The sequence below is a fragment of the Manis pentadactyla genome, chromosome 6, assembly GCF_030020395.1.
Source record: "Manis pentadactyla isolate mManPen7 chromosome 6, mManPen7.hap1, whole genome shotgun sequence".
Classification (NCBI taxonomy): domain Eukaryota; kingdom Metazoa; phylum Chordata; class Mammalia; order Pholidota; family Manidae; genus Manis; species Manis pentadactyla.
The window spans coordinates 17,386,443-17,399,915 of record NC_080024.1 but is presented as its reverse complement, the minus strand read 5'-3'; the positions used below and the strand labels follow the sequence as shown (position 1 = coordinate 17,399,915).

The window sequence follows — 13,473 nt, the reverse complement described above, 5'->3', positions numbered from 1 at the left end:
ACTATGAAAATGCTTTGTAAATTCTGGAGCTCAATGCAATGTAATGAATTGTTCTCATTCAGACAAATGGTCTGGGGGCTCAGCTCAGAGAGAGGAAGTCTCCCCCTTAGAAAGCCTTGGGAGGCACTAGGCACTAATGTCCCTCTCATACCCTTGCTCCTCTAACAAGGCAGTGATTATAAAGCTGGGAAGCGGGTGCAGGCTTCCCTTGGCTGCATGGGGAGCCAGGGTGAAAATAAAGCCTGGAAACGCCTAGTGGCTTAGAGAGGAACCCAACAGAGCTTGTGCAAAGAGTTAAGGAGGTTTTACATGACCTTGCCTGACCCAGGGTGGAGGTGGGGGAGGTTGAAATTCATCAATGAGCAAGGAGTCCTGCTGTGGGGCTGTGTGCACCCACACCAGAGGACCACACCAAAGACCCACACCAGGCTGATGGGTCTTTACCAAGGAGAGGTGTGGGACTGGTTGTATTGAACAGAATCCCCAAAATTTTTACCAGCAGTTTCCTCTCACTCCCATCAGAATCTAGCCACACATATCTTAAACCAATTTATGCTCCACAGTCCTGGAGCTTGAGGGGAGGGTCAGGTTGTCAGGGAAGCCCCCTCAGAACGATGAGGATGGAGATCACAAAGACACCAAAAAGGAGGCAAGAGGGGCAGGCAGGTTCAGAAAGCTTTATTGAGGCTCCTCAGGAGGAAGTACCAGGGCTGGGGAGCCTTTACTGCTGGACTCTCCGAATGGACTGTAGCAGCCCAGTGTGGGCCTGTGTGCCAAATTCACTGTAGGTACGGAACTCCCCACTGTGCCGGTCCCTCTCCAATACATACTGGTAGCCTCGGTAGCCTGGGTACTGGTAGGCCACCCACCTAGGCCAGTGAGGGCACAGGGGTGGTCAGTAGACTCTGTCCCCAGCCCCACTGATGCCCTCCATTAGTAGATCTCTTTTCTCAGCTTCTAACCCCCCCCTTCCGAATTCATTTTTTCTGTTTTCCCTACATAGATATCTCCCTGCCCTGCCCACTTCCCTGTCTTCCTATCATCTTCCTCACCTTGTCTCTTATTTCCACCCATTGCCTCTTCATGTTTTCAATCCCTTCATCTAGCCCAACATTGTCCCCCTAACTCCTGTTATCCTGTTACTTGACCCCCACCCCTCCCAGTCCATCTCCATCACCTCACTTCCCCTTGCCTCCAAGTCTCCTATCACATCCCTTCTCCCTGTCCCCCAGTCCCAACATCTCTCTTTACCATGTGCCTTAGCATGCCCATCACCTCTTCTCACCCTCCCCCTGGTCCCATTGCCTCCCTGCTCTTCTCATCTCCCCTGTTCCAGTCCCAGGACTCACGCTCCAGAGCTGACTTTGAGGGAACCCACATTCTTGCTGGCCCAGCCCATGGAGGGCAAGGATGGATAGTCATCCCTGAGTTCAAACTTGCAGCCCTGGAAGTTGTCCCCTTCAAACAGTGTCATGTGGCTGTCACTGTGGTTCTGCGGCACAGAAAGGTGGGGATGGACAGGTCAGGCCTTCCAAACATGTGTTAATGGATACATTCTCATCCCCACTCTCTTCAGCCTGCTGCCCAACACGAGCTGTGCAGACACAGCCTCCACAAGCACTCCCAGAGTTCACTCTATTGGCTCCACAGCAGTCTGGGAAGCTGGGATGCTCAGAGGACCCCAACTTGGTCCCTTCTATGGCACTGAGTTGAGGTAGCAAGACTGGGAGGTTCCCAGAGACCTTCCTGGTCAGGGCTAGAGGGTGTCCTGTGACGTGTTTTGCATGAGGACCTGTTATACAGGAGGAAAACCAGAGGTCCTGAGAGAAATCTGGTCCACCAGACAGGCCACGGCATCAGTGTTGGTTGGATCTGGGCTTCCATAGTCCCAGGGCCAAACCCTGCAGTTGGCCTCTTGGAATGGAGAAGCTGGGCCGAGTCAGCACCTGCTAGATGCCCCCCTGTCACCCACACCCCTCCCCAGGTCTTACCAGCAGGGGACCTAAGTCAGCACAAATGGAAAGTGAGATTCTCTGCTCCAGTGTATTTGATTCCTTACTGACGCTTTCCCCATACACATACACACAGAGACTGATCCCTTCTCAGCCTTGATCCTAGAATGAGTTTTGGCTCATGTTCATATAACCCTCTGACCTGAGGCAAGTCACTTTGCCCCTGTGAGCCCCATTTCCCACACCTGTGTATGAGGCTAACATCAGCTACCCCAGCCTCACAGAGCTGTGTGATGACAGAGGCATTGGCTCACACAGTAGATGACTGAATGTGAGGAACTGACGTGTTTTCAAGCCTGGCATGGGCTCAGTACTGTCCATGGTTCTGATTTCCAGCTCCTGGATTAGGACGACATTCCAAACTTTCAGAGACCCCTCTGGTTCTGGGAACCAATGCCACCGCCACCCGTCTAGGAGCTGTGTTTACACACCCCCATACAGTGAATGGACAGCCTTTCCAAGGTGGTTTGGTGGGGTTATGACCTGGAGCTAGGAGCTAGGAGGCAGAAGAGGAGGGGGCGGGCTGTGCTCACCCCACAGAGCACTGGCCGGAAAGAGAGCAGCTGGTTGCTGTGGTGGCTGCCACTGCCGCTCCAGGCACTCCAGCGAGGATAGTCACCCTTTTCCAGAATGAATTGCTGTCCCTGGAAATCGGGGTACTCGAAGGCCACCCAACTGGGGAAAAATAAGGACGCTGGGAGGCATCTGCCCCAGCCACATGCCTTCCTCTTCCACCCCCCTTGCTTGCTGTGATTGAAAAAACTGAGAACCCAACATTTTTCTCCAACCCCAAACCCTTCCCCTGATGTACTTCTTGTACGGTAATCCAGCCCCTCTAAGGGCTGAAGATCCTACACTGGCTGCTATCCCAGTGGGGTTGAGGGGTCCATCCAGGCTTCCAGCTCAGAGACCCCAGATTGGAAGCTTTCCAATTTGTGAAGATTTCCTGACCAAGCTCTCCTATCTCAAGGATTTAGGTGCCTGCAAAACTAGGAGTAGGAACCCCCAAACTGCAGTAGCAACCTGCGATGGTAACAACTTGGAATAGCTCAAGGGGCTCAGCTCTCCTGAGGGCCCCAGATTCTAAGAAGACCAGGGTAGGGTGAGCAGGAGGATTTGGCATCTTTTGTTAAATGAAGCACAGAGCCAACTAACTTTGCATAGAGAAAAACTTTGGGGAGGACATAACACTGGGAACCCCTTAGGGTTCAGGCTAGACCCACCAGGTGCCTGCAAAGGATTGCTTCTCGTTTTTATCCTTTTAGCTCATTGGATACACTCTCTCATGCGTTGTCTTTGCGGTGGGTGTGGAGTTTGGGGGAGACGGGCAGGGGGACGCGGCGGGGTTCACATGTCGGTGGGTCTCTGTTGGGTGGTGCTTGCAGTCTGGGGAATAGAGGGCTGAGAGCTGAGGCCCAGTCTGGGCCAGGAAAGCCTGGCGTCCCCCAACCTAGCCCAGTCCCGCCGGGGCAATCACTCACGCGCCGTTTTCCACCTTGACCGAGCGCACTCTGCGCAGGCCCCCGCGCTCGCTGATGTTCGTGCAGTCACTCAGCAGCTGGCAGCGGCGGCCCTGAAAGTCCTCTTCGTCCCAGAGCGTGAGACAAGCGGGCACCGGGTCCGACGCGGGGGCGCTGCTCATGCCTCTGCGGGCAAGAAAAGAAGGGCCAAGTGCTTAGCGTGTCGCGAGGCCCCTCCCCGGCCCTGGGCCGCCCAACCTGGCTGCGAGGTGAAGGACCCGGGGGCTGGACGCGGGCTCCTAACAGCTTCTTCATCTCGCTTTCCCCCACCCCGCAGAGAGCCTGCCGGAGCACGGAGTATTCACCCGGCTGGTGAGCGCGGTACTGGCAGGAAATGGAGAAGCTGCGCGCGTGCTTGGGCGTGCGGAGCTTTATACAGGCCTCCCCCCGCCCCCCACCCGCCTCTCCGCACCCTCTCCCGCTGGGGTGGGGAGCTGAGTCAGCAGGCAGGCTGCGGTTAGCTCCGGTGTCCCCTGGGGAGCCGAGGCCTTTCCTGTAGCCGCCGATCTGACCCCTGCCCTCGGGGATTACAATAGAAAGTGCTGAGGCACGCGTCCCGCGCCCGCCGCAGCCAAGGCTGACTCCGCTTTTTCTTTTGGGGAGCCCTGAGCTAGGCAAGGAGCACCCGGCCTCTGGGCAGAACGCTCTCTCCCTGGCCCAGACCCTCAGGGATGGAGGTACCATGTCGCACTAGCGCCCCCGGGTAAGAACATGCATTCCTAACCCCAGGAGCGGAACTTCTTCCGAATGTCTAAATTCCACCTCTTCTTCAGCCCTAGGTCGAGGCCTCTCTTTGGGCGACGCTATGGCGGAGGTAGTCAAGGCCCTCCGCAAGCGACTTTCCTCACTCCCCTTCTTCTTATCCCTGGAGGATCGGCCGAAAGAGGCCCCTTTCCTCCCAAGCCTGAGGTTCCAGACCCCGCGCAACGCTAAGGCAGTTTTCTTGCGCCGAGTCAGAGAGGAAGCGATACCAGGACTCGCCGCAAGGGGGCGCTGAGCGCTGGAAACGTGAACCGCCCAAAGGAGGGCGCGGATTTACAAAGCGCTTAGAAATGATTGTGACTAAGGGAGTGGCTCCCTACGGTTAGACGGGCAGAAAGTTTCAACCTTAGCGCAGACTGAAGTGCGACGCTGCCAACCGCCAGACGGAGCACCGCTGTGTGGGAATTCTGGTCTTCCTGAGATCTAGCCGCTGATTACTGAGGGCCTAGTTCAGACCAGGCTCTCTGCTCCGAGTACATCTTAGCTAATTCTAGCACTGAGCTGGTGAGTTAGGCGCTGTTATTGCCCTGCATTTTACAGACGAAGCAGCGGCCCACGTGGAGAAGGAGGTCTCATAGCTGAAAAGTGGCCCATCTGAGAAATGAATCTGGACTTCTGTTTTGACTGAAGGTCCTAGGTTCGTGCACCTAATCCCAGTGCCATGTGTGGTGGAGGGGAAGGGTGAGGAGTAGGGCTAGGAGAAAAGCAGGGGCAAAGGCTTGTGGCCCCAAGGAAGTGCCAGAGAGGACCTTTCCTCACAATTAACTGCAGAATTTCCTAACCATCATGGCTGTAAATGAGACAAGGGCTTCTGGCAAAATTGTGAGTTTTCTTTAATGGAGGGGTTATTCCAGCAGAAGTGGAAGGGTGAGTAAGAAGGGAACTAATATTTTGTTGTCCCCATGGGCCAAGTGCTTTCCTTACAGGCTCAACAACAGTCCAGATGTGAAAACTGAGGCTCAAGGAGGGCCTTGTCCAGATTCACATGGCTAGCCAGAATCAGACTAAGACGGGAATTTATGCTTCTCGACTCCAAAGCCAGTGCTTTTGCCACCCCACCTCCTGTAACTAAAAGGGCTCACGGGCTCGATGCGGCCACCCCAGCTCCTGGAAGTCTAGCCGTGCTGGCCTTCCATCCTTTCTCCCAACCACCAAGCTCATTCCCACCTCAGAGCCTTTGCATTTGCTCTTCCAGTTACCCAGAGTGTCTTCATGGCTTGGCTGTACTTTTGTCACCTCCTAGGTGACACTGTTCCTGGCATTTACTGTCCATCACATCACCCTGTTTTCTTTATTGCATTTGCCACTCTGTAAAGTTGTCTTTTTCATCTTGTGTTTAGGGGTGTATGGAGTGTCTCCCTTCCTAGAGTGTAATCTCCATTTAAGGGGGCAGGGACCATGTTAGTCTTGTTTTCATTTGTTATCCTCAAACCTAACACAATGCTGGATACATAGTAGATGCTTAATAAAACTTGAATGAGTGAGTAAACAAAATGACCAGGTTGGACCAAATATCCATGGGGGAAGGGTATAGAGGAAATTTTCTGGTGAGAGTATAGGGGTAATGGCTTGCCAATCCTACCAACCTCCCTGCCCCTGAAGTTCTGCGGTGCTGAGAAAAGGTTCTGGGGGACCACTGGAGCCTCCCTTGGCTGTCTATTTTCATTGGTGAGGAATTGCTGTTGATGATCACAAAGTATGTGAAGGTGAATGCCAGGAGTACAGGACCCAAAACGTGGGGAGTTAAGTCCAAGTTAAGATGATAAGAATCAGAGCAGGGACAACCACAGCCAGGTTCCACTGGGGGTGGGGTGAGAACCATGCCCAGTCCCCTGACTCCCTTCCTTAAAGGGGTTTTGGAGAAACACAAATAGCATATAATTTTCCCCAAACCATAAGTGGGAAATACAAACTGCAGAAGGAGGCAAGAGCCAGTCCTGACTCTTCGTATCTTGGCCCTTGGCCTTGGTTTCGTAAGTCAGGTCTATGGTAGCGGTGGGAGGTGAGGAACCCCAATCCTCCTCCCCTACCCCTTCTCTATCCGGCAGTTTTCGATGTGGCCACCAGAGAGCGCAGGCGTGCCGCGCTGGGTAGAAAGCTAGCGCGCCGGACGGGGTGGAAAGGGCGGTGGGTGGCCGGCCGAGGTCGGGAGGGGCGGCGCGAGGGTGGCAACTGCGTCAGGCTGTACGTCTGCGCTGGTCGGTGACGCGGGCGCCGGTTGTTAGTTCCGAGGTGCGGGGGTGTCCCAGAGACTGGACGCTGTTTCAGGCACGGGCTGGGGGCTAAGCAGACAGACCCCTGAGGTCGGGGCTCCACCTAATACACCAAGTTAGAATTAGGGGTCGGCGTGGAGGCTCTGTGTGTGAGACGGGGCACCCCTCTTCTAGTCCTACATTCTGAACTTGGCTCTGCACTAAATAGCTGCGAGGCATTAGCCAGTCTCTCCTCTCCTCTGTACCTCAGTTTCCACATTAGGAAAATGGTGTGTAGGTCCCACCGCCCCCACCCTATGGCCCTTTCCTTTTAGTTATGGCTGTCTGCAACCCGCTGAGTTGCGCACACCCACCAGCGCCGCCAGTAGCCAGTTACCCAGCACTCTAGGCCTATCTCAGGGTACCCGCATCCCCTCAGACTCCTCCCTGGCCCTGGGCCTCAAAGTTACCAAGAAAGGGAAGAATGTGCCGCTGAGGGGAAGGGGACGTTAGGATTCCCTTCCCTTTCTTGTATTATGGTCCCCCTCCCAGCTTCCTTTCTGTGCCAGGCTGGTACAACTCCAGCCCCCCTGCCTCCCAAGACCCACTTCCTCCCACCCCCCGACCCTCCCCCCACCCCCAGCATCTGGTCCTGTTTGTTTTCCCAGATCAGTTGGGCTCAGAGCTTCCTGAAGGATGGATGCACAGGTGGCTTTGTTTGCCAGCTCAGCACCCTCACCCCTACCTCCTCCACATCCATAGCCTCAGCCTTTGGGTGTGGAGCTGGGAGCTAGGTAGACGAAAAAAAAAGCCTCCCCGGATCTCTACCTCCAAGAGACCTCAGAATCTCATAGAGACCTCCTTACCCTCAAATAACTCCCTACTCCCACCCCATCCAGTCCGTCATCTCATAGGGGGACTTTTAGTTGCACAGCGAAATCCTTAGAATGTCCCCTCCCCAATAATTCTACCCAAACACCCACCCGTAAGGCACCCTAAGAGCCCATAGAGAAGTCCTCATACTCAGCCCTCAGTCCTCAGTGAAGCCCTGGGATCCCCTCAGATCCCCATCCCATGTGAGGACATCGAGATTGGACAAAGAAACCCTCAGACCCAATCCTGGGCTCTCATCCAGGTCTCCATCCCACATAAAGGCCCTAAGAATCCCCAGAGAAGTGACATCTCCCTCATGCAGAGCCCCATCCTGTGACAGCAGCCTGACTTCTCAGTCCTGCTGGGCCGCTTACAGGTACTGGGCAGCCAATGTCCTCTCCTGAAGTCGGCCTGCTCCCATCTCTTACCCCTTATTTCACTGGGAAGTAAGCCAGGGCTGTGGTGACTGAAGATGCAAATTCTGTGAATGGTGCCCTCCCCTCCCCTCCTTTGCAGCCCTGTTCCTCCAACCCCTGCCCCCATGCCAGGTCTGGAGCCAGGAACAGGCAGATGAACACCTTCTCTTGGCCTGAGGTCTGGTCTCCTGGGAGACAGAGATAACGTGAGGGAAAAACCAGCTCGGCTCGGGCAGGGTCCACAGCTGAGGGGGTGGCAGCAGCACCCACACAGATCCCTCTTCCTACCCTGCTATAAACAGAGCCCCTCTTCTCTGTGGCTCAACGGGGATCCAGGGAGATGGGAGGCAGCTTTCACCACCACCCACTCACCCTGACACAAAGCTGCAGGGCTCAGGGCACAGGGCAGCAGCAGAAGGGCCACAAATGCACACATTCACACATGCACATGATCCCACACACATCACATGTGAACGGCCTCCTAGGATTAAACAGAACCCCTCAAGGTCACACTCATGGGCAGACATTTGTTCACTTACTTATTCTTCAGATATTTAATAAGATGTACTATGTGCCAGGCACTGAGCTGGGGTTGGAGTCACACACAAGGATGCCCTGGTGCATCCTCATGGGCTACGTCCCACTCCACAGTCACTTGGAGACCCATCTCGGTCACCCACCATTATCATACACTGAAGGGCTGGAAGTGCAGAGCCTGGAGTCAGGCTGCTGCCTGGCTTTGAATCCAGCTCCATTGCTTATAAATTGGATGAGCTTACACTCTACTCAGTTTTTCCCTTCTATAAAATGGAATAATATTTCTTAAAAGCTGTAGTGAAGATTTAAATGCATGTAAAACATTAACTGGCCTGCAGTGTACATCCAATAAATGTTAACTGTTACTGTGGTGCTGGTTGTGGTTATAACTGGCTGTCGCATGGTGTCCCTGCCACCACGGGGCTGGGCTGGGTTGGCGGGATGAGTCAGGGCAGCAAGCGTGGTTCTGGGATCTGCATCCGCTTCCCACACTGGCCGTGTGGAAGCCAGCCCAGCACATCCCCAGCAGGATGAGGAGCCTTCCTGCCTCACCACAGCAAGCCACTCTGCTCAGGCTCTCAGGTTGGGAGGGTCGGAGGGGAGTATCTCAATTTCCTTTGTTCTTGTTCAGATCTCTGCTCTCCTGGAAAGAACACCTGGGAGTAGAACTGGAGACCTACTTCCGGTCCTGAGGCTCTTCCTGGCTCCATATATGTGGCCTTGGGCAAGTCACTCCTCCTCTGGGCCCTCCGTTTTATACCTGCGAACTTAGCTACCTCCTGATCCTGGAGAGGCCTCCCAGCCCTGACTCTTGCGATCCTGTGATGTTTCAGGAAGGCTGCCCCCGCTGCCACCCTTCCCAGCACCTCTGGCCGCTGTGGCGCCCCACCCCCCAGCTAGAGTGAGGGGGCGAGTTGCCAAGGTCGCCATGGGGACTAATCTCCAAGAAGGTCAGTGAGGCTCTGGTTCTACCGCGGCCGGATGGGGATTAGCACCTGGGTACGACCCCTCCTCCCCAAGGCCCTTCTGCTCTCACACGGACCCCGGGGGCCTCCACACCCACAAGTTCCAAGGCTGGGCCAGTATCAATGGGTGGGTAGTGTGGGCAAGGCAGCTGCTACAGCTGTCTGTCCAAGCTGAGGCCCAGAGAGAAAGGGGAACAGGTGGGGTCAGAGCCATGCCGCTGGCTGCTCAGAGTCCAGCCACAGCCTTTGGGGGAAGGGGGCAAGGCTCTTTGGACCTTTAATGGGGCAACTCGAGTCTTCTAAGATAGGGGTATCAGCTACCTCCAGCCCAGGCTGTCCCTTTGCAGTCCACATAGAAGCCCCCTCTTTCTCCTCTGTGGGGGGTAATTTCCCCCTCCCAGTGTGGGGTGAGAGGGAGGCTGTTTTCACATAGGCCCGCTTCCTCCACATACACCGTGCCTTCCACCTCAGGTTATCCTGACGTCTGACCCTGCATCTTTCAATCCCTCTGGCTTTCAGAAGTGCGCATCTCTCGTTACCTCCCACTGCCTGTGTGTGTCTGTCTCGGTCCCTGCTCTCCAGCCTCTCTCCGGATGTCTCTGCCCAGTCTCTAGCTTTCACTTTCACTGTCTGGGAAGTGGAGGAGGGTCTGCAGCCTCGTCCAGCCCTAAAACCTCACCTGTGGTTCTCATATCCTCTGGGCTACACTCTCCGCCCGTCCTTCTGTCTGTCTGCTTCTGCTCTCTGCCCTCATGCTCATCCTTTTCCCTCTCCATTTCCCCTCCTGGGTTCCCAGTCCCACACAACCCTCACTCCAACTGCTCAGTCCCTTTTTCTGCTTCTTCCACTACCTGTCCCCTCCCCCGCCCAGGGTGCTGACAGGGATGACAGGAAGCAGGCTCTGGCTTCAAGCAGGAAGGGGGAGGAGGGACGGGGCGCCTCGAACACCAGCTGCTGAGCACCCCCCTCCCCAAGCCCAGCACCTGCAGGCCTGCTTGGCGCCTGGAGATTCTGCCTGGCCAGGCAGGGGAGGGGGGACCTGCATGGGAGTCTGGATCCCTGGCCCTGGCCAGGAAATGCGGGTCTGGGGGATGGGAGTTTTTGGTCTGGGGAAATCGGGCCCTTGTGGGGAGAGGCAGTGGCTCTCAGTCACAAGGGCAAAGCCCAGCCTACTAGTGGCATCCTTCTTCTCAACCCCTCACCAGCAGGACTGCTGTGTGTGCATAGGGGCGGTTCCAGGGGGAGACCTCTTTGTTGTGTAGCCCTGAGATGTGAAATCCCAGCCAGAGAGAGGCTTTAGCTCCCCACCTCCATGACTGAGGGTGGGGAAAGGTAGCCCTCGAAAACATAGAGAAGGTGGGCCAGTGCCAGGCTGAGGCCATCACACGGAAATCATTCAGAGCCAGGCAAGGAGCAGAGAGCTGGGCGCAGGACAGAAGCCTGGTCAGGGAGGCCAGGATTGGGGCTGCACCTACGCAGCCTGGGGACTCATGGATCTCCCCCACCTCCGCAGGGCTGCTGCACATAAATCCCATCTGCAGTCTTCCCAGTCGCCAGAACTGCCTGGGATCTGTCATAGCCATCTCATCCCCTCACCCCTTTCTCTGAGTCAAGGACTCAACAGATCCTATGGGGTCTGTGGGTAGTTGCGGAAGGGGTGGTAATGGGGACGGTGTTGCTGTGGAAGGGGCAAGACAGCATCTTCAGAACCCTCCAAATTGGAGCCAGAAAGGACCAATGACTCCTGACCCTTGTTCCCTCTCCTTGGGGGCTGCCTCTGCCTAGATAAGTGGAGGTACAGTCCTTCCCCCATGATGCTTCCTCAGGCTCAGAAAACACTCGGACTCCTTACCTCTGTTCACAGAGCCTTCCTTCCACCACTGACCTACAATTGGCCCCTCCCTCTGGGTGTGTTCAGCATCACCATCAATTTTGGGGAGAGGGATGGGAGACACCTGGGCTCACAGGACAGAGCCTTAGCTAGGGGCTCAGGCTGTTCCTAGGCCTCATGAGGAGCCGTGGGCTCTAGCTCTCCAAGCAGCAGGTCAGGGCCTAGGGCAATCTCTGTCCCCCTCCCCCACGTCCGATCATAGCACTTTGAGTCACTGGAAAGGGGATGGTCTCTCCCAGGTTGGGTTGTGGCTGATGATCCGTAGACTCTTGCCTAAACTGAGGGCCACTTAGACACCCCCTCCCCCAAGCTGAAATAGGCCTTGGGATTATAAAGTCTGGGAAAGGTGGTGAGCTGCTGTGCCTGGGAACCCCACTGGACCCTGTGTTTGTACTTTTCAGTCTGTCTGTCTTTGACAGGGGAAGATTGAAGGAGGCCCCAGGGAAATGGCAGGGAGTGAGCCCTCAGGATGTCAGCACCAAAGAGATCTGGAGGATGGGGCTTGGGCTCCCTCATGGTCCTAGCTGGCCCCACCCTGCTTTGCTAGAACACAAGGCTACCTCTTGTGGGCAACCAACTTCCAGTCAGGGGGCTCAAAAGCATTGCTAGGAGCCCAGAAACCAGGCTCTGGGGACTGGTAAGGCCTTCTCAGGAGGCCAGACCAAACCCCTCCTGCTGCAGATGGCAAAGCCCAAGGAGAGGCGGGGGAAATGACTTGCCCAAGGCCACAGAAGTCTCTGGGGACAGAGCCAGACTAGAAGGTGGGTTTCCACCTCCACAAGGGCTCCTGTTCCGGGCTAGAGTCCCCTGTCACCTGGTGGGGCCTGCTCGCTGCCTTTATTACCGGAATGGAGCGGGGCAGCCCAGGAGTTGCAGGCAGAACAAGGCAGGGCGGGCGGGGCCGGATGGGAGCCGGATCTCCCCGCGGAGCGGCGCACGGCCTCTCCGACCTGTGTGGCGGCGGCGGCGGCGGCGGCGGCGGCGGCAGGTGCCTGCGTGGCGGTCCGGCCAGGCCCCCGGGCGGGTGCTGAGAGGCCGCCCCTGCCTCACGCGAGCCGAACGAACAAAACGCTCAGGTCCGGTTTGTGCGAGGGGCTCGTCGCGGGGCGGGAGCGGAGGGCCCGGGGCCTGGCTGTGGCCCTCGGTGATCTCCTGGTTCTGTTCTTCCGCGAGCGCAGTGCCACACAGCGCTCCGCTAGCCGCCACCCTCACCTGTGCGCATCTGCGGCTGACACGTCGGCCACAGAAGGCGCGCACCTGGTCCGCCCCTCCCCTCCTGGCCGCCCTCCACCCGCCGGGCCCTTCTTGGCTGGGTCCCCAGCCCACGTCCCGGAGCTTGTGCGGGAACCTGGGCTCTGAGCACTCTTATACGGCCTGTTCAGTCCCCGCCCCTAGACACGCGCGCGGGCGCGCGCACACACACACACGCACACACACACATACAGACACTCACACCTGTCCGCGCGCCCGTTTGCTCAGGGCAAATATTGACTCAGAGGAGGCGGAGCGCTCCCACCCTCCCATCACCCCCTCCCGAGGCTCTGGGGCCGGAGCTCTTTGCAAGCCCTGGCGGCGGGGGTGGAGGGGGCTGTCGGGGACCTGGACGCCTCTGGAACAACACCAGATGTCACTTTTCCACCCACCTGCCTCGGGGGGTGGGGGGAGTAGCGGAGGAGCAGAGAACGGAGGCTGCAGGGCCGAGGCTGGAGGAGAGGGGAGGAGCTGGAGGTGGGTATCCTAGGGACGGCGGGACAGTCCCTGGTCTGGGGATTCAGATTCACGATGGGAGTAGCTGAGTAAGGTATGTGGCCCGCTGTTTAGGGGCGACCTCCACCCACATGTCAGCGTCTAGTTCTTGGTCCTCTGCGATGTGCCTCGGTTTCAATTTCCCTTCCCTCCCAAACTCTTCGCAGAGTCCTGGCAGATGCTGAGAAAAGGCTGGTGGTGGAGGGGCCGAGCCTCAGAGCAGGCGCGGCGCAGGAAGGGGAGGGGTGGCCACTGCGCCCCGCGGCCACCTGCTGCACTGACCGGGCCTGGCGCTCAGTTCTTGTCCACCAGGCTATGCTGGGTAAAAGGCCAGTTGGGCCCCTCCCGGAGCGCCCTCGGCTGGCCAGACCAGGCCCACCGCCAGACAGCGAGCAGCGACAACCCTCGCCCAGCCGCCGCTGGAGTGGAGAGGCGCAAGCTCCTAGCGCCTAAGTCTCCAACGAGTCTCTGCGGTTCATCTCGGCCGCTCCCACCATCTGTCCCTCTCAGAGCGCGCTTGCAATTTCCTCCCGCATTGGGGAAATAAAGTCAGGGCAGA

At 57.0% G+C, this 13,473-nt stretch overlaps 2 protein-coding genes across 2 annotated transcripts; one reads left to right on the top strand and one right to left on the bottom strand.

Moving 5' to 3' along the window:
* Positions 1–663: 663 nt before the first annotated feature.
* On the bottom strand, positions 664–3,914 carry CRYBA2 (crystallin beta A2). Its single transcript, XM_036915153.2, has 5 exons — positions 3,838–3,914; positions 3,494–3,658; positions 2,546–2,687; positions 1,350–1,492; positions 664–869 (listed from the first exon to the last, which is right to left on the bottom strand). The coding sequence occupies exons 2-5, from the start codon at positions 3,652–3,654 to the stop codon at positions 722–724; spliced, it is 594 nt and encodes a 197-aa protein (XP_036771048.2). The 5' UTR covers positions 3,655–3,658; positions 3,838–3,914; the 3' UTR covers positions 664–721.
* Positions 3,915–4,337: 423 nt separating this feature from the next.
* On the top strand, positions 4,338–13,461 carry LOC118925529 (uncharacterized). Its single transcript, XM_057503669.1, has 5 exons — positions 4,338–4,455; positions 6,343–6,478; positions 6,822–6,972; positions 11,716–12,244; positions 13,082–13,461. Exons 1-5 carry the CDS (start codon positions 4,338–4,340, stop codon positions 13,459–13,461), a joined length of 1,314 nt encoding a protein of 437 aa, XP_057359652.1.
* The last annotated feature ends 12 nt before the right edge of the window (positions 13,462–13,473 follow it).

Bases quoted from the DNA above. Each gene is read 5' to 3' on its own strand.
- CRYBA2 (XM_036915153.2), bottom strand. From the start codon at position 3,654: ATGAGCAGCGCCCCCGCGTCGGACCCGGTGCCCGCTTGTCTCACGCTC. The intron at 2,688-3,493 runs GTGAGTGATTGC...ATTTTTCCCCAG, and splicing joins GTCAAGGTGGAAAACGGCGC to TTGGGTGGCCTTCGAGTACC. The intron at 1,493-2,545 runs GTGAGCACAGCC...TCTGTGCCGCAG, and splicing joins TCCGGCCAGTGCTCTGTGGG to AACCACAGTGACAGCCACAT.
- LOC118925529 (XM_057503669.1), top strand. From the start codon at position 4,338: ATGGCGGAGGTAGTCAAGGCCCTCCGCAAGCGACTTTCCTCACTCCCC. The intron at 6,479-6,821 runs GTACGTCTGCGC...CTTTCCTTTTAG, and splicing joins GGTGGCAACTGCGTCAGGCT to TTATGGCTGTCTGCAACCCG. The intron at 6,973-11,715 runs GTGCCGCTGAGG...CTGCTTTGCTAG, and splicing joins TTACCAAGAAAGGGAAGAAT to AACACAAGGCTACCTCTTGT.